This window comes from Diaporthe citri (assembly GCF_014595645.1).
Source record: "Diaporthe citri strain NFHF-8-4 chromosome Unknown scaffold_5, whole genome shotgun sequence".
In the NCBI taxonomy this organism is placed as follows: domain Eukaryota; kingdom Fungi; phylum Ascomycota; class Sordariomycetes; order Diaporthales; family Diaporthaceae; genus Diaporthe; species Diaporthe citri.
Window position 1 is genome coordinate 1,663,771 of NW_025064850.1, and position 21,658 is coordinate 1,685,428.

At 53.9% G+C, this 21,658-nt stretch overlaps 6 protein-coding genes across 6 annotated transcripts; 3 read left to right on the forward strand and 3 right to left on the reverse strand.

Moving 5' to 3' along the window:
* Positions 1–5,204: 5,204 nt before the first annotated feature.
* On the forward strand, positions 5,205–5,886 carry INS49_011134 (uncharacterized protein; the record flags this gene model as incomplete). The annotated part of the gene is made up of 3 exons (XM_043171853.1): positions 5,205–5,213; positions 5,324–5,487; positions 5,613–5,886. 3 exons carry the CDS (start codon positions 5,205–5,207, stop codon positions 5,884–5,886), a joined length of 447 nt encoding a protein of 148 aa, XP_043023598.1.
* A 1,211-nt stretch (positions 5,887–7,097) lies between these two features.
* On the reverse strand, positions 7,098–7,884 carry INS49_011135 (uncharacterized protein; the record flags this gene model as incomplete). Its single annotated transcript, XM_043171854.1, has 2 exons — positions 7,098–7,195; positions 7,221–7,884. The coding sequence occupies 2 exons, from the start codon at positions 7,882–7,884 to the stop codon at positions 7,098–7,100; spliced, it is 762 nt and encodes a 253-aa protein (XP_043023599.1).
* Positions 7,885–8,475: 591 nt separating this feature from the next.
* INS49_011136 (uncharacterized protein) lies at positions 8,476–10,031 on the forward strand (the record flags this gene model as incomplete). The annotated part of the gene is made up of 2 exons (XM_043171855.1): positions 8,476–9,457; positions 9,535–10,031. The coding sequence occupies 2 exons, from the start codon at positions 8,476–8,478 to the stop codon at positions 10,029–10,031; spliced, it is 1,479 nt and encodes a 492-aa protein (XP_043023600.1).
* Positions 10,032–12,365: 2,334 nt separating this feature from the next.
* INS49_011137 (uncharacterized protein) lies at positions 12,366–13,545 on the forward strand (the record flags this gene model as incomplete). The annotated part of the gene is made up of 2 exons (XM_043171856.1): positions 12,366–13,065; positions 13,136–13,545. The coding sequence occupies 2 exons, from the start codon at positions 12,366–12,368 to the stop codon at positions 13,543–13,545; spliced, it is 1,110 nt and encodes a 369-aa protein (XP_043023601.1).
* A 1,570-nt stretch (positions 13,546–15,115) lies between these two features.
* Positions 15,116–17,306, reverse strand: INS49_011138 (uncharacterized protein; the record flags this gene model as incomplete). Its single annotated transcript, XM_043171857.1, has 4 exons — positions 15,116–15,448; positions 15,550–16,300; positions 16,359–16,958; positions 17,110–17,306. 4 exons carry the CDS (start codon positions 17,304–17,306, stop codon positions 15,116–15,118), a joined length of 1,881 nt encoding a protein of 626 aa, XP_043023602.1.
* Positions 17,307–19,145: 1,839 nt separating this feature from the next.
* On the reverse strand, positions 19,146–21,576 carry INS49_011139 (uncharacterized protein; the record flags this gene model as incomplete). The annotated part of the gene is made up of 3 exons (XM_043171858.1): positions 19,146–19,686; positions 19,841–21,345; positions 21,403–21,576. 3 exons carry the CDS (start codon positions 21,574–21,576, stop codon positions 19,146–19,148), a joined length of 2,220 nt encoding a protein of 739 aa, XP_043023603.1.
* Positions 21,577–21,658: the final 82 nt, after the last annotated feature.

Here is a 21,658-nt window from a genome sequence, read left to right on the forward strand (position 1 = left end):
AAAATATAAAATAATTTATAAATTTTAATTTTAATTAAATTTAATTAATTTTTTTTAATTATAATGCTGCAATTTAAGTTATTATGCTTTTAATATTAAAAAGTATGTTGCTTATTAATATGCATTGTTTATTAATGCTTAACGTTATTATTTATAATAATTACTTTAAAATATAATTAAATAATAAATATAAATATTAATTAATTTTAATTTAAAGGTTTTTAATAAAAATTATTTAAAAATATTATATGCTTTATTTAATTAATATATAATTATAAAGCTTATATATTTTATTATAATATTTATAATATATTATTTTTTATAATTATTATTATATATATATATAAAATTATTAATATAAAAATAATATATATAAAAATAATATATATAAATATAATATATTTATATAATAAATATATATATATATAATATATAAATTAAAAAATATAATTTAAATTAATTTTATTAATAATAATTATTAATTAATGTTAATTAATTATTAATTAATAATTATATATAATTATATTTAAATTATTTAAGTTAATTTATAATTAAATAATTATAAATTATAACTTTATTATAATTTATATTTTAATATAATAATTAAATTAATTATATATTTTCTTTATTTATTATTAATTATATAAAAATTAAATTAATAAAGTTAAAATTAATTTTTAAAAAAAATTAAAAAAAAGTAAAATTAAAAAAATTATATTATATTTATATATATATAAGGTAAATATATTTAAATTTATTAAAAATACCCGTTTTTTTTTAAAAAAATTTTTTAAATTTTTCTTTAAAATTAAATATTATATATTTTATATTTTTAATATTTTTTTTTTTTATTTTTAAATAAATATTATAAAATAAAAAAAAAGTAATTATTTTTAAAATAAAGTATTATTAAATTAAGAAAGTATTTATTATATAAAAGGTGAAAATATTAAAAAATAAAGTATATTTAACTTTTAGGTAGGTAGGTTATGTGCAGGTCACTAGCGCCAAAATGATATGATTGATTATAAGGTTTTCCCTTAATTTTTATCCATGTAGGTATGACATCCCTGCATATAATATAACCCTGCCAACCAATTAAAAGGTTTTAATTTCCCCTTAATAACTGCTTATCGGCACCCTAATATGCACTTAAATCTCTGCTAAAATTAAGAGGTGCAGCATAATTATCCCGCTTAACCCCGCACTGCCCCACTCTATAGCTGCCATCAGCTGGCCGCCAGCTGGCACCTTTACTTTGCAAAGCTTTTAAATAGCTTCTTTTATAAGAAAAAAAAAGAAAAAAAGTTGACCACACTAGGAATTAAACCAGGAATACTTCTTATTTAAATAAGCCGACATCGCTAACTGCAAATAGTATGCTAAGATAAAGATGTAACACTATAATTGGGGAACCTTAAAATGTATGCAAACTTCCTAGCACACACCGGTACCTTGGTTGTGGACGGGCATACGCAGCTATTGGTTCAAATCAAGTCAGGGGACCCCTTGCCAACGCGCTGGAAGTCGCGAATTAGCCTTCTTTAGGGGAAAACCCTGTACATATGAGAGTAGCCGCGCGGAGAGCGACCGCGTGACCCACAACTATTATAAGCATCCGATTCATGTTGCCTTACTTGAGTCGATAGCAGGAGACGTTCACGAGAGGAGAGTATGACCGGATTGGACGTGTTTGTCAGCCACAAGCCATGCCGCCTGAATTGGAAGCTGTAGTACGGCTAGGCTGTCAGGGGCCGCTTGTTCCGGGATCTGCTGTACATTCAGCCCATGGTGACGTTCTACAACACCAAAAATCTTCAGCATCGTGGGGTTGACCTTGAAAGTGTGTAGCCTGGAGAATGCATTCGGCCCCTCTCTCGCGGATAACCTGCATTGACTCAATTACGCTGAGCAAACAAGGTGCTCGGCTCTCCAAATGTGCGACAACGTCAACCAAAGCGCGGAGTTGTCGGAGACATGGCGGACTGGATTAACGACTTTTTTCCTACTCGAGTAGGGGTCTCGCCGGTAGGTAGCTGCTTTATTAAACCCTGCAAATTGCCGGAACGCATGGCAGGATCCCCAGTCCAGGGATACCCAAGCCAGTCTAGTGTATCTGCATGCAGCCTTGGAACCCTAAAAGTATGACGCGTGAGCTGTATGACGTCTGATCAGTGGGAAGCCCCGGCCGATGCTTTAAAGAAGCTCGAGGCGCCGTCCAAGCTGGTGTGGTCGCCAAGAACTTTATCACGGATCGAGGTAATGGGTAATTAGGGCAGCATCGAAAATGTGTGGGGCTGCCTCAAAATCTAGTCCACTACGCGTGGTGGAGAAGCGACGACGGCCGTGTCCTGACCGTTCGAATGGTGGATAACTGGGTATTCCTCGGCAGCTGCGCTAGGACAAGACCCGTCGGCTGGAGTGTGATTTCTCTGAGGTAGCGTCCGCATTGCCGGGGACCGGAGAATTGGTGTGGCTGAAGCACAATGGCGTATACCGTCTGAGAACTCAGAGTCTAATTGATCACCCAGCGCGCCGAATTGGTTGATCGAGGTCGGTGTGGCCGGCGGGCGAGACACAGCTCACCGCACCCCAAGATCAAGAATGATCCGACCGAGGTCGACACGTTTGTCTGCCCCTCACCGACTGGACTGGTTGGCATTTCGCGATGCGGCCCAATGTAGCGGTACGAAGCGTAATGGGGTAACCAGGTGTTCTCGGTCGATTGCCGTGTACCAGGGACGTTGTAATACCAGGGCCCATTAAGCTGAAAACAGTGGAGTCGTCGGCTGTCCGATTAGGAAGTGCCCTCCAGGCCAGCCAGGCCGGTGTGTGTAGGGCCTGTAGGGCCCTCGGTGCCGCGGGCGGCCTTGTTCTGCTGTGGGCTGAATCGGGGCGCTTCGGATGGTTGAACAAGAGGGAGGTCGGGGCAGATGAAGTCCAGAATTGCCAGGGTGCAGATCTTGACCACATCAGTAGAAGCTACTGGCCATTAATGCGCCTTGGGTCTGGCAAAAAGTTGCATGGCTATCGCAGTGGTTGTCGAGCTCGGGCGGAGCTTGCAGGCCTGGAGACGCACACACTAGGGAGAGCCGGGGAGCATGTTGCAGGCTGGCAGGCTGGAAGGCAGGCTTGGTTGCGCCTGTCACCAAGACTCCATTCGCACATGGCGAGGGCGGGCCTCGTTGATCTACTGACAGATCACACCATCTCGGACGAGGGCAGAGACTCTGCAGAATATCAACGAGGGTCTGCTGTTGTGATGGGGGTGGACGGACGGGCGACCCTGGGTGGGATTCTCACGCTGGGTGTTGTACTGATACCTGGGCCGGGGCCGAGTGTCTCTCTGTCTTTGTCTCTCCCTGCCTCGACTCCAGTCGACTCGACACCGCCTCGGCCTGTACTGGCTTGGTCGACCCGGGGCAGCAAGTGAGGTGGCGGTGGAGGGAGAGAAATAGTATCGCCGGGAGCAATGCGAGATGTGATGTTGAGTTTATTTATGACATGGCGGGTGGCGCTGCCGTTGATGCGCGAGATCACTCGAGTTGGAATTAGGAGGGAACTGCCGGCTACTTAACGAAGGGCTGGCCTCAAAGTTTGGGTGTGGGATGGGGACGATACTTTTTGATGCCCCTGCCTAGACCAGACGGGAAGGTGGGCCCCAGCAATGACGTCGTGCCTGTCTTTGACCCCGATACCCTGTGCCACGCTTTGTGGGGCAGCGTCACATCATTGGCCTGCGCTGGTGCGGTACGCAGGACTGCAAGCACTCGCGCCTGGCAGGTCCGCAGGCCTGGGCAGCAGAAGGTACCCGGAGGATCTGAGCATTGATGCCGCAATGCACACTACTGTGCTCTCGCCCACACTCACCCTCGCACTAGCCGCAGGAGGACGAGGACGGAGCATGAGAGCAAAAAATTGCACACAAACTCCCCTGGGGTGCACACACCTCAGCCTGTCCAACGGCCGGCCCACTGGGTTGTCTAGTCTGTTCTTGCCCGCGCCGCATGACGGAGGCTCTCTCTCTGGCCCTGCCCTGCAACCTTTTCCCCTTCGCAGACCTCAGACCTCTTCAGTACACAGCAATTACCCCTCCGAGAAACCTGCCCACACCAGCCCGCCTGCACGGTACCTACATTGACCAGGTCAGGTCGACAGACTCTCAACCGAGTGGGACATCTGGGCTGCCAGGGTACCCACATCTTATTTCCCTTCCGTTTCTCGGTTGATGCTAACCTTGTGACCGAGCGACAGGCACCCCGATCCCTCCACCAGTGACGGACATCTAAAGCTGCACAGCTCTCCTCCCAGTCTTGAGTCACCCGCTGTCTGGTTGACTGCCGTGCCGTTGCCAGCAAGCAGAATTCGGGATAGTTCACCTGCACAGTTCACTCCTCCTGCCCTCTGGACTCTGGTTCGACCGTACCTCAGGTAGGCTGCCCGGACTCGAGACCCTGGCCACCCATGCCTCGAGGCCTCGTCAACCTCGTCGCACACCCGCCTACAGCGCTAATTCCACCGGGCCTTACAGTCACTACAATCCTGCTGCCCACCCCGCCAGCACGGTCCTGAATATCCTCATTTCGCCGGCCCTGGGTGAGACCTTGGGACTTGTCAGAGCCGCGTGTCAACTCTCGACACATATCTCTTTCTCCGTGTCAGGTGAGTCTGCTACTACGTCACGCACATGTCCGCCCAGCATCAGGAGCTCATCACCCTCATGCGCTCGCCTTGTTACCAATGGCCCTTTCTTCCCCCCTCACCCGAAGCCTGCTGTAGATGCCATCACGTAGCCACATTGCCGCCCTGCCTGCTACGCCTCTGCTCCTACGAGAGCAAGCAATGCGACTAGAGACGGCCCATTCTGGTCACTCTGATGAACACTCGTGGCAGGGACATGGCTGGCCATAGGCAGGAGCGCTTTGCTTCTCTGCATGGATTTGCTCTGGATGCCCGCCCCATCCCACCTCTACGCCATCCCCTCTTGCATCACACCGGCCCGCTTCTGCTCATGGCCCGCAATGTCGGACCCACATGTTCTTTTTCTGTGCGCTGCGGCTGACCACGTATATTTTGGTAGCAACCGACCAGGTTTCGCCCTCCCACACTGTCACCTGCTGCTCCTCCCTATCAGCTAGGGAACCCCTCCCTTCACATAGAAGAACGCAGTATCAGGTACGCTGCGCATTAGGGAGTCTGTCAAAATGCCCGAGGTATGTAGTCAGAGCCTGGGTTTCCATCCGTGCCGAGTCATCCACCCGGCGGCCACACGTCACGTTGCTGTTGCTGCGATCTGACAGCTGACAACCGGCGCCTTGCGCAGAACGAGGAGGCCCTGCCAGATTTCGGCGACCATGTCGACATGGGCACCTTCTCCCAGATCCTGGAGATGGATGAGGATGAGAGCGAGCGCGAGTTCTCCAAGCCTCTGGTCCTCAACTTCTTCGAGCAGGTTGAGGAGACCTTCGAGAAGATGGACACTGCCCTGTGAGTGATTTGGCCCCGCCCGTTTCGCATCATCGACTCTTTAGTATTACCAAGGCCAGTTTACCAAGGCTGTCCGCACGGAAAATAGTCCTGGAACCTGAACTGACAACCGCCCGCTCTGCCAGTGCCGAGAAGGACCTGAACGAACTGTCCAGCCTCGGCCACTTTTTAAAAGGGTCCTCGGCCACTCTTGGCTTCAACAAGGTTCGAGACAGTTGCCAGGTCATCCAACAGTACGGCCACAAGCAAACTCTCGACGGCACCGAAGAGCCCGATGAGAAGGTGTGCCTCAGCAAGATCACCGACGCTCTCAAGACGGTAAAGGTCGATTTCGCCGAGCTCGAGAAGGAGCTGAAGATCTTCTTCAATAGCGGCGACTCCGAGACCAATGAAGATTGATGCCTTGACCTAGCCAAAACTTCACCGAATTCCCATCTGGCGCGCTCGCCTCCAATAGCGGGAAGCCTCCGGCCTCGCCATGGCATATCCCCAGCGTGTGCGGCCTTGGGATACCCATGAGGCCGGAGGCTGACCTCATCGGCTCGGGTCGCCCCAAAGCCCGAACCCATTCCCTCTGGACTGCATTTTTCAGGATACCATGTTTTTATTTCAGAGTCTACTTTGAGAAGAAGCCACGGCGGGCCCCACGTCACAAGACTACTTGCAATGACCAAGGCTCAAGTCTTTTCAAAGATTAATACGGTGGTGAGGGGGTGGTGGTGGAGTGTCCACCCAGCTCTGAAGGGATTGTTCTGGGACAGCCGCTTCGCTTGTCATGTCCCGTGGCTCCCATAAGAAGACCATTAGAAGCATCAATCCTACCAAACCTGGACTGGGGACATCGCCACTGCGCCGTTCTATGTGTACTCGTCGCTGCCTTATTTATTGTTCTTACTGCTGCGCCTGCGCACTATAGTCTCATTTGCAACACTGATTTCATATATCGAGCATAAAGTTTCTGGGAATCCCAAACATTAGAGCTGATACCTAGAGTAGACATGTAGGGGATCGGAAAGGAAGAAGATCCCTATGATATAGAAAGGTTTCAAGAAGAGTTATTTAAGCTATGGCCTAACAGTAGTGGCCCATGGTAGCTGTGCGCTTGAAGCGACAGAACCATGAAACTAGTGTGATTTACAGTGTGCAACATGATCAGCAATGTCGCATGGTTAGGAATGCTGAGTCTGACCTCCACAGGAATGAGGTGGTCGTAATGGTTACCATCCAACCGGGTTTGCTGCCGTCTCACTGGCAGTCTTCGTGCGCGAGGCTACTTTTGCCAAGTGAAACCTGGCCAAAGGCTTCGGTCTCTCGATTATTTCTTTGGTGAACTACACAGCCAAGGACCTCAGGATTCACTGGTATTCACCACCATTGATGTGTAGACGCCACGAGTCGACTCTTTGGGGGAGGGGGGAGCGGAAAGCGCAGCCCAATCTCGAGTCCATCCGCCAGATGGTAAGACCCAGAAGATCATCCCAACCACCCGAGGAATGTTATCCTAAGTGGCTTGGTTGCCTTTTCGTCACTTCGAAGGTGGCTATCCCACGGTCGAGCTCCCAAGGACAGCTTGCTGCGCAGATGGTAATACAGCGCCGTTGGAATGCTCCTCAAAATTCAACTTCAGCTTCAACTTCGTAGGCGGCATCTACTACTGTGCCGTTCTCCTCGATAGGTTTGGCGCTCATCCTGCAGATGGCAACCTTGTCTAAGGGCGCATTCTCTAGCCACACCCTGGTCTTCGTAACGATCCATAATAGCCTGGCCGTCAGCGACGAAGGTCCGATCTCCCCTCTTCTTGCCGTGGCTATTCCGGTTCCCCTTGACGTAAATGGTGTTGACGATAGTCGCATGCAGTAGCAATGGGCGGTCGTCAGGGGCCAGAAGACCGGCTTCTTTGAACAGCGCCTTGATCTTCTCCGAGAACCCGTGGAGCACCCCGGTCTGGTCGGACGGGGCCGCAAAGAGCACCGTGGCCTTGTCGGCCTTCTGGAAGGTGTGCAGGCCCTTGAGGGTGATCAACAGCTGCGGCTGATCCGTGCCTGCCTCCCCACCCGAAGACCCGGGCATCACTGGCGCCTTGACGCTGGACATGATCTCCCGCAGCTTGAGCGACCTCAACAGCTCGACGGCCTTGTCCAAGCCCTCGTCCTTTGGGAACGACATCATTCCCAGTGTCAGATGCAGTGTCCCTACGGGGCGAACCGCATCGAACGGGAGTTCAAACCCTCCCAATGCTTTCGGCCGAGTGACATCATCTCGGAAGGACGCGATGCTCTGAGACAGCTGAGGTCGGGACGCCGCAGTCACCAAAGGGATACACAGGAAATGCGTCAGCGGAGGTGCTTTCGTCTTGTGGGAGGAGGCCATCTTGATGCCTTTGAGGAGCCGGCTCATTGGCTGTCTGTGATGATGTGTTGGGAAAGCCTAGCTATATCATTGGCTATCTCAAGAAATGAACGACAGGAGTGATTGTTTGGCGGCGCATGGTGCTCGGTCGGATGGTCGTCGGTGACCTCGCGATGCTCATTCAGCTTGGGTCGGTTTAAGGCTCGGCAGGGCTCCCTAACCCCTGAACCCAGGTAGCAGAGACCCCAAATAGGGCTACGTAGGTCGATTGAGCCCCTGTTCGGACGGCTCCTAGCGGCTGGCAGCGCTTAGTAAACGAAATGACTACATCTGACGTTAACCGCCGACAGAAGCTTGGGAGGCTATGCCATCTTCAGCCTTCCCGGAGAGGCGGTTACCGTAAGGCGAGCCCAGGCACCAACTTAGGAGCCCTTCGCCTCGACAACTCCTTGAGCCCCAGCCCTCGTCCGGAGTTTTCTACATGATGCAGCTGTTTTGTCGATGCGGCAGCATCCGCTACGGCTATCCCTCCTCGAAACCCTTCCTACCCTGAACCCGGGTCGAGACGACTCGCGGCACCACCATTTCGGGCTGACCCAGGGACAGCCAAGCACATTTGATCAAGACAGCATCACTCCGATGAGCCCTCCGGACAAACGCGGAGGAGCCGGTGGCTCCAAGGGGCCCACCCACGTCTTTCGCGGCGGCAGCCCACGCAAAGAACTGCCCGCATCCTCGTCCTCGTCGTCCTCGTCCGCAGTGCGCACCAACAATGTCATTGCAGCTCCACCCCGAGCCCAACTCAGCTCCTCGCCGAGTCCCGAAGGCCCATCTCGCACGCCAAGCGGCAGCGGCCCTCCGCTCAACGGCAGCAGCAACGGCACCGCCACACCCATGTCCCGGCGCAGTAGCAATGCGCCAAGCACGCGCTCACTCGCGGTCTCGGTACTGTCCTCAACCGAGGCTGGGATGAAGGAGAAAGACACGCGAATATCCATCCTGGAACGCGAGATGGAGCTCATGGAGACCGAATTCCAGCGGGAACTTGACAAGCTCTCCCGCAACGAGAGCGAGACTGCCTCGTTCTGGCAGGCCAAGCACAGCGCGCTGAACCAGCAGTTCCTGCGGACTGACACCGAGCTGCGTCTGCTCCGGGACGAGATGCGCGCGCGCGAGGCAGAGACCGAAGACCTTACTAAGGGCTGGAGAGACGCGCTGAGGGCGGAGCTGAAGGGCCGGGAGGACGAGATCAGGGGTCTCCAGGCGCAGATTAGGGGCCTCAAGGAGTGGGTCAGCACCAGCACGAGGGCTGACGGCACCACAAGCGACGAGGTCTTCGGTTCTGGGATGGCGAACCTCGGCAACAGCTTGCAAAACTGGGTCATCACGTATTTCCGCAAGGTCAAGATCGACCTGTCCAGGGCAGGCGGGACGGCACTACAGGAGCTCGCCAATCTCGTTCCCATGTACGAGGAGCTGGCACAAACCGCGAAGATCCATCTCTTGCAGTCAATCGTGTCCAGGGTCCTGGTGAACAGGGTATTCAGAGCTTACTTCGTGGGTTTGTCACCTGACCAAGAACAGCAGTTAAGGGAGACTGAGAGAATGATGGCATCTTTCGGTACGTGGACACAATTGTTACTTCCCTGCACTCTTCCGGAATATTGGCCGAGACATTCGGGGCTTACATGCGTACAGGATCTGTCGAGTCTGTCAACCAATGGCGCTCTGTGACCCTGGCGATCCTGAAAAAAGAGGCGGTACAAAAGATGCAGGTACAGACGATGCAAACAGCTGACGATGTCGTTGCCCACGTCAACAGGGTCGTAGACTCCCTTGCATCGGACAGCGCCACCAACACTGACGGCAGCACTGCACCAGCAAATGTCTCCACAGATGCAAGGGACCAGGCGTTACGGCACCTCGTAAGCAGCGCCATCGAACTGTCGCGCCTTCTCGTCGTGCAGAAGGCAGTCTTCGAGGTATGGATGCCCGAGATAGTGCCACATCAGCAGGTCATGTTTGATCATGCCACGATGGAGGACATCGGCGGCGAGGACGAAGATTCCCTCGTCCAAAGAGAAATATTCTGTGTCACCTTTCCTGGCCTCATCAAACAAGGCGACGAGAATGGCGGGCAGCTACAGTTTAGAAACATTATATCGAAAGCCAGGGTGCTCTGTAGCCCGGAATAGACGAACGTCACCATGATCTTCAAGATCATGCCATGAGATCAGGCTCGGCCGGCAGGACATCAGGCGCCGGAATTCCTTCCGGTACTACTCATTTGTGTCCACTGCGTCAGGGGTTGAGCTGATATCGCCTCGGTCGCCTAGTACTTAGGTGCACCGTGAGACTCGAAAACGGTCCCATAGCACCTTTACTATCTCACAACACGGGGAGTACCACATAACACGAGCAAGGGTCTAAAGTTTCTTCGGGTCCTGTGCGATCAGATGCTCCCAGAAATCGGGCTCCGGCACCAAGATCTTGGTCATTGACGTCGACCGCGCCAATAATTACCCAAGTCTCTCACCGAGGACCCCTCTTACCACCCAGTGCTCACACTCCGTCAACTGATGCTCTCGCTCCGTCTACTAGAATGCTGCGAGGGCCCGTCCGGGTGAGCGGGACAAGGCTTCCGGCCGACACGGGCCTGACGTGTAATGGGATCGTCAAATCGGCGAAGAAATTCAATCATGTGGCTCAACTTTAGTCGCCACCGGTGACAATTCTGAGTCACTCTCAAGAGGGGAGTTCGACCAAAGGATATCTGGCATTGCCAACGGGGGCTCGTCGAACGCTCACGCCCACATTGAATGATTGGCCGGCGTGGAGGTTGCATGATGCAGCAGCTTGAAGCAGCGTTTTGGTGGTGTGGGTGGGGGGGGACAACGGAGACGCGACCATCTGCTTACTCACGCAGAGCCTCAATCGTTGGGGGTTTCCGCACGAGCCCACCTGCAGATCGACTCTCTCCCGTCGTCTTCGTTTCATTGTGCGGCGCTCTTGGGGAGGAAGGTTGGCAGGCCTGCATGCAGTACCTACTACACCCAAACCGGCAGCCCATCTTCGGGAGGCCAGCCCAACGTGATCGTGCGTTTCCATCTCAGATTCAGTAAAAGGAGTTGTGACTCGATTCAAGTCCTCTTCCATGGACTTGAGGACTAGGGACTTGCAGGCTTCGGAAAGCTGCTCGTCCACCATGGCGAAGCCACCCGGTGTGCCGGACAGCGGATGTCTCCGGGAGTTTGACCCAAGCCGGAGCCGGCACGTCGATGCAACCTGGGAGGTGGCTGTCTGCATGATAGCCAGACCGCCAGAGCTCGACACAATATTGACGAGTTCCCTGTGCGATTGGTGAATTGTGGGAGTGATCAGGGCGACGACCATACAGATCATGGGACGTCTTGCGGTGAGGCAAGGACAAAAGCCACCAGGGCGCGTATCGAGCTGGGACGCATGCGGCCATGACGGTTCACAGCCGGAGGTCACTCCCACCTGAGGATGTGGCTTCTGCCGACATCGTACGGAGGCGGTTCTTGGCTTGACGCACCAACTCCAGCGTGATCGAGGGAACCCACGGCAATTGTGGCCAGGCTACCCGGGTATTGGATAATTAGTCCGACTGTGCTATCCTGGTATCGACAATATTGCGAAAGTATATAACGACGACAAAGGCTACTCACACGATAAAAACAGTCCTTTGTAGGTGATGCCCTGGCGGCCAATCGCCAGAGGAGCGGGCCCTCAATGTGGTAGTGACCAGCAGGATGCGCCAAGGTACCGCACTGGTGGAGCTTCGAGTGCATATGCAGCAAGACGCCATTGATGGTGTGCATTCACATCGCCAGGGCTGGTCCGGTTGGATAATGCGGAGCTGCCAATCGCCATCGGACCCAATGCGCCTGAACCGGTTCGAGATGGTCGCCAGCGAGTGGCGGGCCGTTGATTGTCTTTCGTCACTGAAGTGTTTGCCAGGTGGAAGAGGGGCCGGGGGAAGGGACCAGAAGTCGAGCGCCGACCGTCCACGTCGCAAGACATGGCAGGATCCGAAGCGAGAAAAGTCGCGAGGCCGTTCCGCGATCCGGAGTCGTCCATCATTTTCCGCTGGGCTGTCAAACGGCGCTCAAGCGAGCGAGTTGCTCGCGTCCCTGTTGCACCGTGTTCGGTGGTGCGTATGTGGGTAGCTTGTCAAGCAGCCCAAGCAGGGGTGGCCCGCCGCGGGCATCTGTCGTGGAGAGGGAGGGCTGCAACATCATCGCTTGACCCTCTCTTATGTACCCCATCCCATCGGAAAGGAAGACGCACCCGAGATGGTCGATATACATCTGCACATGGTCAGTCTTCTCCCCCACGAACTCGGTGGTGTATAATATGTGATCTTACCCCCGTCGATGTTCTCTGCCGGGTTGCCACTCTCCCCCCATCGGCAACAGCCTTTTCCTCTGCTATCCTCTGCACCTCAATGCACAACCCATCACTGCATATTCCCAGCACTGTCATCATCTCCATGGTAGAAGCCTACCATGCAGAGCACCCACAGATCCTCCAAGGGCAAGGGAAGGGCCGGGGACGAGGACTATGCGCAGTCTATCGCATCTCTCAGTTTGAGTGATTACGGTGACCACCTGCCCCGTAGCGGCTCCTACGGATCCTCGTACGCAGAGGTATACGGCTCATCTTATGAGCAACCATACACTGGCGACAATTATAGCTGGACGGCCCAGACTTCGCTTGCTCCCATCCAGTCGTCATCGGCGGCGTATGGCGGTACCCCGGGCTATAGCAGTACCCCGGGTTATGGCAGTACCCCCGGTTATGGCAACTCCTATTCAACCACCCCTGCCACCAGTTCGACAGGAGGATACGGGTATCGAAACGAATCCTCTGCCACTCCGACCTATAGCGGCTATACGGGACGCGACAACGCATCCGTAACTGGCAGCTCCGTGCCTTCCTCGTACGGGGCAGCCTCAGAGAGTGGGTGGAGCGAGACGTATTCCCGCGGGACTGCAGCATCCTCTGTTCCCTCGGCGCATAGTAACCGGACCGACGTGAATAATACCATCAACCGTCAACGCCCGCCGAACGAGCGGTACCAGCTGCCCTGCGAGTTCCATAACCTCACTGGTTGCACCAGAGTGTTCCCCGGCGACGACATGCAAGACTGGATGGACCATGTTGAGGGGCACCTCCAGAGCAAATTCCCGACAAGGCTGAGATGCTGTAAGCAGCCCCGTTCTGCAGATGGAAAGGGGTCGGGCCAGAAGCGGTAGCTGATACCATAGGCTTCCAGGGTTCTGCAACGAACACAACTTCGACGCGAGGGAAACGTGCGAGGGAGACGTTCGCTCCAACTTCAACTTGCGGATGCAGCACATCCGGCACCACATTGTGTATGAAGGCTACCGGCCCGACCCGATGCACAAGGACGGGCTCCTCGTCCAACACCTCCTCGACCGCAACCTCATCGACAGACGCACATACGACAGCATCGTAAATCCCACGACAGTGCCGCCTATACCAGGCAACCAAGACCGCCGCAGCGGCCGCAGCAGCCATCACAGCCATCACAGCCATCGTTGCCTCCCACAGGTTGAGGAGGAAGTCGTCGCCGGGCCCAGTAGTAGGCACCACCGCTCCTCAGAGCACCAGAGGGAGCATGAGCACAGCCGCTCATCACACAAGCAAAAGCGTCGAAGGTGATCTGTCGAGGCAAAGATGCCGCGTCACCGTGGGGGGCTCATGCGCCTGCATCCGTCGTCCTCGGTCGAGGCAGGTAGCCGGCAGGTGTCCGGGACACAAGCACGCGGGCCGCGGACCGCGTCCTGGATCGTACTCGGTGGAGGAAGGCGGCCGGTAGGACCACTTGTTCCTGTTGGGCCTTACGAGGCCACGAAGCTCCCCGTGGCCTTGAGCCTGTGGCCTCACCCTTTCCCTTTCACATCCTTTCCCAGGCCGTCGTGGCGGGTGCTCGGCTGTTTTGGCGATTGCGGACAAGACGCAAGGAGCCGTCGGCCAGACCTTCTGATGAGCGTGTTTGCCAACTTCTGTGATGTCTTCTTAGCAGTTTCGCTTCGGAAGGTGGGATCTGTCGTGGCAGGTTGGGTTTGCGTTTCTGTATCAGGTGGCACCGCTTCCGTCCTGTCCGACGGGGGGTTTCTTTCAGGCGCGGTGGGAGTCGGCCTGTCCGCCCGGCAGGGCTAAGAATGAGTGGACGATGAATGAATTGATGAGCGATATGACTTCGATTCTGTAGGAAAGGCTTTGTTTCTGACGAACAGGAGAGAAGCCTCGCTTTTCTGAGCATCAATCGTGTGAGATACACAGGAACAGGGGCGCTCAGAGATGTGCCTCTCAAGACGGGCATTTTTCTCGCTTCCTCCCACATTTCTGGAAATTGATTTGATGGGAAGCTTCTAGCCAATCAAATGAATCGAATCGTGACCTCTCTAGAACCCGTGAGACGGCCCCCATGGGTCCGCTGAGTATCCTCAGCGGGGGTAAAAGGGGCTCACCCTGGGGTCTTATATTCACTCACTGCCCCCCTAGTGGCAAGGCCGCCAGACCGCCTCGAAAATGAAGGGAAGAATTACAAAGCTGTGCCCTCCTCCGCAATTGCGTGCATGTTCGATTCCCGTATCGGACAAGAGAAAGGCGGCAAGGAAAAGATTATGGGTGGTGGCTGAGTGTCCGTGTGTTGCCATTCTCATGCAGCTGATTACGCCCCCTTCGCCCGGCTTGTATGGGAGAAGGCAAGAAAGAGGCCCAACCAAGGCAACATGTCATGCGCTTGCATTTGCACCCTGCATGGGTCAACGTCCGCCTTTTCATCGAGGACTGCGAACCATCTGGATGCCTTACGCGCAAATGCGCGCAGGAAAAAAGGAGGCAGCTGCAACCGGATTGCCTGGTTGGCCTGTCTGGAAATTCCAACACACCCGGTGTCTTTCTGCTCGCTTGTGCCGCGACGAGCGCTCGACTCACCGCGAGGGTTGGCGTGGCCAATCGCCTTGGGTTCTCGGGGCACGACGGCCTTACTTGTGCAAATCGTGACAGATCTGGTCTCCTGTGCCACGCTGGGCTTTGCATTGTTGCGCCTTTTGACAAGGCTTCTGAGCATCTTTTGAAAGGCTTGGAAGCTTGGTCTTCGTATACTGTACTATATCGCTGTGTCTAAATTCATGCACCACGCAGGTCACATTCGCACTTGCAAGGCACTCCGTTCTCAGGAGATATCCACGCTGACCACCGTCGACCCTCCAGGTCATGCCCATTACTGGAAATCTGCGTCCACGCGACCGTACCTGACCCCGTCAACCTTGAGTTCGAAGCCTAAGCCTGCACTATCAACAATCATCTCGAGGGTGAAGTCTAGATTGTCAAACTCGACCCCCCTCGTCGTAGTCAAGCGGGTGAATAGGCTTCGGGGCACTGCATTCAAGTCCGTAGTGAGCTTGCACACATGTACCAGATCCCGCGTGTATGCCGCTGGAGGCTCGTCGGCCTCGCAAGCAATTAAATCATCCGTGACCACCAGAGATTGCCCTGGTCTAAAGTTCCTCGTGTAGTGGAATGCGATTGGTGTGAGTGGCGATATGGCCTCACCCTGTTCCGATGTCAGCATTTGTAAACACACCGAAAATAGCCATTTCCGCAAGCAGGGTAGAAGCTTGCCTTTGCAATGTGCCACTGCATCCGATCGCTCACCATCCACCTCTCCCACAGTGGGCTCCAATACCTCTCACTGACTGAGTGCTTGTCCTCGTCGAACACGGTCGCATAACTCGTGCCATAGTGCATTCTCGCCTTTCTCGAGATAACCATGTTCCCCTCCAGCCCTCTGAGCACTGCGCCACGGACAACTGCCGTCCAGGCATACACCGGCTGCATGACCTCAATAGAAGAGTTGTCGCCGGCGCTGCTCAGAGCACTCGCATGCGTCGGCCTCTCGCTGTACGGTGGAGGTGCCGCACTGGTAAAATGCGATTTGAGGCGTCGATATAAGTAGTCGCTCTGGCCGAAGCCACCAACCAGTATGATACCGGACACGATGCCGCCTTTTGCGCGGAGGCCGTCGACCTGGCCCTGCACGAGATCGCAGACTTCCTTGACGACGGGCTCGAAGATGTCCTTGGCTTGGGCGGCAGTCATGACGAGGAATCCCGAGTCGAGGCCGATTTCTTCGTCGTCCGCAAGCCCGGGAAAGGGGATATTGATCTCCTGGTGCTCGTCCTCGTTGAAATTCCGCTTGACAAACTCCTCAAAGTACCTCAACCCCATCTGCCAGGTCTTGCCCTTCTTGGCCTTCATCTCGTCGAATCGGGTCTTCCCAAGCCGTGTCTTGACATGTTCCTCGAATCGATAATTGAGAAACGCGCTACCGCAGAGCCCACCTGTCCCTACGGCCGACTCTTCCACTTTAAGTGGTTTCAAGGAAATTATTTTGTAGGCGATCAGGCTGGGACTTAATCAGCACGTGTCGCGAGCGCAGTCAGAGATTGTGGGCGAACACTTACTCAACCGTACCTCCACCACCATCGCATACTATAAAGTTATCTCCAACGTTAAGGTGGTTCGGTTGTATGGCCTTGAGCGTATAGACCGCAGCCGCCTCTGGCTCGCTGATCATCTGAATGGACGATTTTGCGCCCATGCCTGCTCGCTCGGCTGCCTGGAGGGTTGTGTTTTTCGCGTAATCAGACCACACCGCGGGACATGTAAGCACGAAATCGACCTTAGTAGACGCCATAAACGACTCGCCATACCGTCGCGTGAGCGTGTCCATGGTGTGGTTGTATATCTGAGTCAGATAGTCGCTGACGGCATCGACGACTGTTTTGTTGTATTTCTTAAGCTGGCCCGCCGTCTCGAGTGGGCTCACATAGAACGGCAACTTTTGTGACCGGTCTAAGAACAGTTTGATACACCGCAGACGCGACTCCTCCGGCTTAAACTGGAAGCCCCATTTCACGGTTGGCTTGGTATCGGCAGGCGCATCTTGGGGCAGATCATAAGATATCTCTGTGGGCACTTTGTCCGAGGTTATGCCATTACCCCCGGGCCAGGTCTTGATGATCTCGACATCGTCCGGATTAGACGTATAGACGGCAGCGACACTGGGAGTGGATGTCAGTCTGGAATGGCTCCTCGCGTGCCAAAATGCTTCTGACCGGCCTGGTCGCAGCCCGGCTCCAGGGGATAAGGAGGGGGGGGGCGGCCAAGCAGACATGACGAAGCAGAAACAGATGGGGCAATGACCCAACTCACCCCGAGAAGGTTGTCCCAAAGTCGACGCCAACGATTAATCTGTCGGCTATTGGCGCGAAGTCTCTGATTGGCTCCCTGACAGGCCCATTGATGGCCTCAGTGGATGAGGGCAGGGCATAGCTGGTGAAATAGTTTCTGCTCTGCTGGTTGCGCTCACTCGTGGGCGAAGTACGGATGGGTAAGTTGAGGTTGTTCATGGTGGCCGGCGAAGGCGAGAAGTGGATGGCCGATGCCGTGGCTCGAGTCGAGCGACAACTCACTTCTATCTCACGGGCAGTGTCGTCATGCTCAAGCCAGGGTCTGAGAACAAGACACGGAGAGGCGAGCGGCGAGGGATGGCGTGTTTTGTAGTGCTGGTGTTGAGAGAGGGTCCTGTGAAGATGCAGATACGGATGAAAGTGAGTCCTCTGATCAACTTGGCCCGGTTGGTGAAAAGCGCGCCAACAGGTTCGCTCTCAGGTGGTGACACTGCTGCGAGACCAACAATTCACGTCTGCCACCGGAGCAGATTTGAGGTGCCGGTTCTGTTCGCGGTCTCTGCACTCGTCTGTTCCTGTATTGGAGCGCTGCTGAGGAATGGGAGTGCTGTTTGATGGATGGCGGACGGTAAGTGCTGACTGCCTTGTGGCTGACACTCAACTTTGGTGACCCAGCTCCAATTGATGGACGGAGAGTGGGGCAGGAGTGGTCGGTTCCTCCCGAGTCGTTCGTTAACTTCCCTACCAGGAAAGGCGGGCAGACAGGTTGCCTCGTAAAGCAGTCGCACAATACGCCCTGCTGAAAGCCGTCCGAGTTGCACGGCACGGCCTGTGAGAAGAGAGGGGGGCAGATTGGAAAGAAGAGAAGGACGAGAAAGAGGCAGCCCAGTCGATGCGAATTGACACGATCTGCTTTCAAACCAGTCATTTCTGGGCCCGATTCCATCGAGAGGAAGGTGCGTGCTTACGCCACGCGTATATATCCTAGATCCTTCCAGGAATCAATTCTGCTGCCTGATGTCGGCCGCGTTCCTTGCTCATGCCACTACTCACTCGAAACCCTCCCACCTCCTCCCTAAACTCAATTCGACCGCTGCGCTACTGTACCACACACCTAGCTTACCTAGTCCAGAAGCACAGTTCAGTTCCTTCAAGGTCCCAAACATTCTGTCTACCTGCTTCCCGGCCACTCGGTAGAAACTGTGAAGACGTCTGTCTCTTCAGAATCTCTTCCCCTCACAACCATCCCATACAAACCACCACATCAAACTCGGCAGAAATCCATACACACGCGCACACACACACACACACACACACACAACATTCGGGAAGCCCCATATGGCGGCGTATAATGTGGCAAAGATAGTTGGTTTGCATTACAATGTCCACTGTCTGGACCCAGATATGTAAAGTAGACTCAATTCTAAACGACGGCCTCTCGCATCATTCCTCTTCTCGAAAGTGGACGGGTTGAGGGCTTGGTCGCAGAACCTGTCCTGACTCCAACTCCTCTTGTGTACAACAAAAAGTGTCCGTTTTTTGTTCTTTTCCACTCTCCCAAGGATAAACCCGTTTCCAAAACCCTCGCCCACCAAAATTCCCTGCCCCAAGCCACCGCCTCAGATGATCCCAATCCAGTGACACCAATGTAAATTGTGTGACTGGTTGTCCGCATCCCCGGACAAGTAACGGTGGCAAATGCCACCCTGTGTCTCTAACAAAAAAAATAAAAAGAAGAGTCTCCGGTCGTTTGGTCGAACCGTCCAATCTATAAGGGGTATTCTGTACGGCAACTTCAACTCGCGAGAAAGACGCAACCCACCCTGCCGCGGGCAGGGGGCTCGAAGTCAACGAATCCAAATGCAAACTGATGCCATGTCTGCCGCCCAACAAATGCCGCAGCCGTGAAACCGGCCCAAGAGAGTGACGCGGTAGTGCTCCTCAACACCAAAAAAAAAATAAAAATTTAACTCCGTGAGAAAATGACCGGATTCGAAATCGAGCCCTTTGCGTGTCCAAGTTCAAAAGAAAAATGTTCGTCCGCGCGACTTCGCCGCCCTAGAATCGATGGCTGGCCGCCCAAATGCTTGCCGAGGCTGACGCTGCCCACTCGCTTTCCTCGTACGGAGGCGTCGGCCACTTGTATTCCGAAACCTTCCTGTTCAGATCCAGTGGCTTCGGCGCAACCACCTCCTGCCCATCCCCGAAGAGACATGCGTTTCCGTTGGCCGAGGGGGAGGGGGTCGGGTACGGGTTGGCAAATCCGGCGTTCGTTGGTGCTTGCCGGTGGTTGTCAGTCCTGCCGTCTCGCTCGATCCGTTTCATGGCCTTGTGTGTCGATGAGAGGACCTCGTCCAGGAGTTCATCCGCCTCGTCGGGAGCATCGTAGTGGTGCACTCCGTGGGTGGCTTGTGCCCTTCGTGTTCGGCTGGAAATCGGGCCGCCGTTCCTCGCGGCACCAGCGAGGTTGTCCACGGACCGGGGCTTGTGCTGCGGCAGGGAGTGGTGACGCTTCAGGTTGCTCTGGGAGTTGGCCTGGTGTGCGGGAGGGGCCGGGGCATGCGGGTTATCGGCATTTTGTTGGACGTCTCTCAAGGCTCTGTCGAGGGGTTCGTAAGTGTCCTTTGGCACAGGTGCCGGTGGTTGATCGATTACCATGGATGATCTCTGGCTTCCCCATGGACCGCATCCAGCTTGGGCCTCCATGTCCGATTCAATGGGCGAGACCGGGGGTTTGGTGCCGTCCGGAAAACCTCCGTGCCCTCTTCCTTAGGTGGGAAAAGAAGCTCTCCTTATGGGCACTCGGTGGTGACGCCAATCCACTGCCGCCGTTCAGAGCGCGCTCGGCCTGTTGTCGATGGAGCTCGGAGTAGTGGTTAGAATTCGATTGAACGGAAAGCTGTCTTCCAATCTTCTTGGATGATTTGTCCTCTTGGGGCCCTTGCCTATGAGCACCGTTTGCGTAGGCGTCATTGTACGATGGCGTTCGGCTGCTGGCTTGAGCCGTCACGGCATCTGAGAGAGGTGAGATAGGGCGGATAGTGGGAAGAATTGGCATGGGCGCCACATTAGAAATACCATTGCTCCATGTTGTCCTCTTGGGTGCGGCTGGCCGGGTCTTTGCGGGTACCACGGGTGCAACCTCAGGCACGATGTGGACGGGTGGAGGTCGAGAAGCGGTTGGCTCCTTCACAACCTGTTGTGGGACTGCCTCATTGGAGTCAGTGCGGCCAATAAGTGACTTCCTGAACCACGATGGCTTGGATGAGGTTGGCGGTGTCGCGGCATCCTTGGATCGGCCGATCTCCGAGGGCTTCCGGCCCAGCATTCTTGATGAGGACTTCGGTCGCAGAGGATCAACGGCATCGGCGAAATACTCATGCTGCAGAGTTTGCGTGGACGTCGGCCTGTTCTTAGGATCCCACATCAGGCACCAAGTCACGAAGTGGCTTAGCGACGCGGGCCATTGTGGTGTTTGCAGAATCGTGTCCATCGAGTGGGGGGCCATCTTGGGAAAGGAGAACCCCAGCTTTCCGGCCAGTCTGGTGCCCTCACGCCAGTCACCACCACCTACACGCTGGCCGGCCTTGTTGTACCAGTTTCCTGGGCTTCCCATGATCTCACAGACCCTCCAAACTTGGTCTACCTCGTTTCCACCAGGGAAGAGGGGCTTTAGCGTGGCAATCTCCACCGCCATTGCGCCAATGGCCCAGATGTCCACCGGAGCAGAGTATTCGCCGGCCCGTAACAGCACCTCGGGAGCTCGGTACCACCGCGTCGAAACGTACGTCGTATATGGCAGCTTGGAGTGTGTCTCCCTTGCCAGTCCAAAGTCGGCGATCTTCACAGTGTACGTTGGGGGAGTGGAGGGTGGCGTGACAAGAGCCGAGTACCGCCTGAAGGAGTTAGAAGTATCTTGGTGAGATGAAGTCGACACCAAGATGTTCTCTGGCTTGATATCTCTGTGGAAGAAGTTGTGGGCGTGAATATGCTCCAGTCCCTGCATAATTTGAAAGAGGATGCTCTTAACGCTCGCGTTATCGAGACATTTGTGATCTCTGGCCTTCATCAGCTGGTAAAGGTTTCCCTCCATGTACTCCATGCAGATGTGGAGCTTCTTGCTGAAGGGATCCAAGAAGATGTCCAGGGCTGGAACCAGATGTTGGTGGTGTGGTAGTGTCCTGAGGAAGACGACCTCTCTGAGCTCAAGGCACGGCGTGAAGGACTCGAACGACTTTTTCATAGTTTTGATCGCGACCTGAATCACATGTCAGCTCCCTCCACTCCAGCGGCTGTTGCTCGCTCTGCTACTTACGACCGTCCCTCTCCTGGCGACGTTGGCACCAGCGGTCCGGACCCTCGCCAAGACGACGCTGCCGAAGCTTCCATCGCCGATCTCTTTGAGGACTTCGAACCTGTCCTCCAGGGCATACCCGTTAGAACCAGTCAAGGCTGACCCTCGATGGGTCAGGTCGTGAGCGACGGTCATGACTGTGTGTGGTGGTGAAAACCAGTTTCAAGGTGAGTAAACGATGTCTCCAACCCCTGCAGTCGGATAGAGGGCTGTCGGA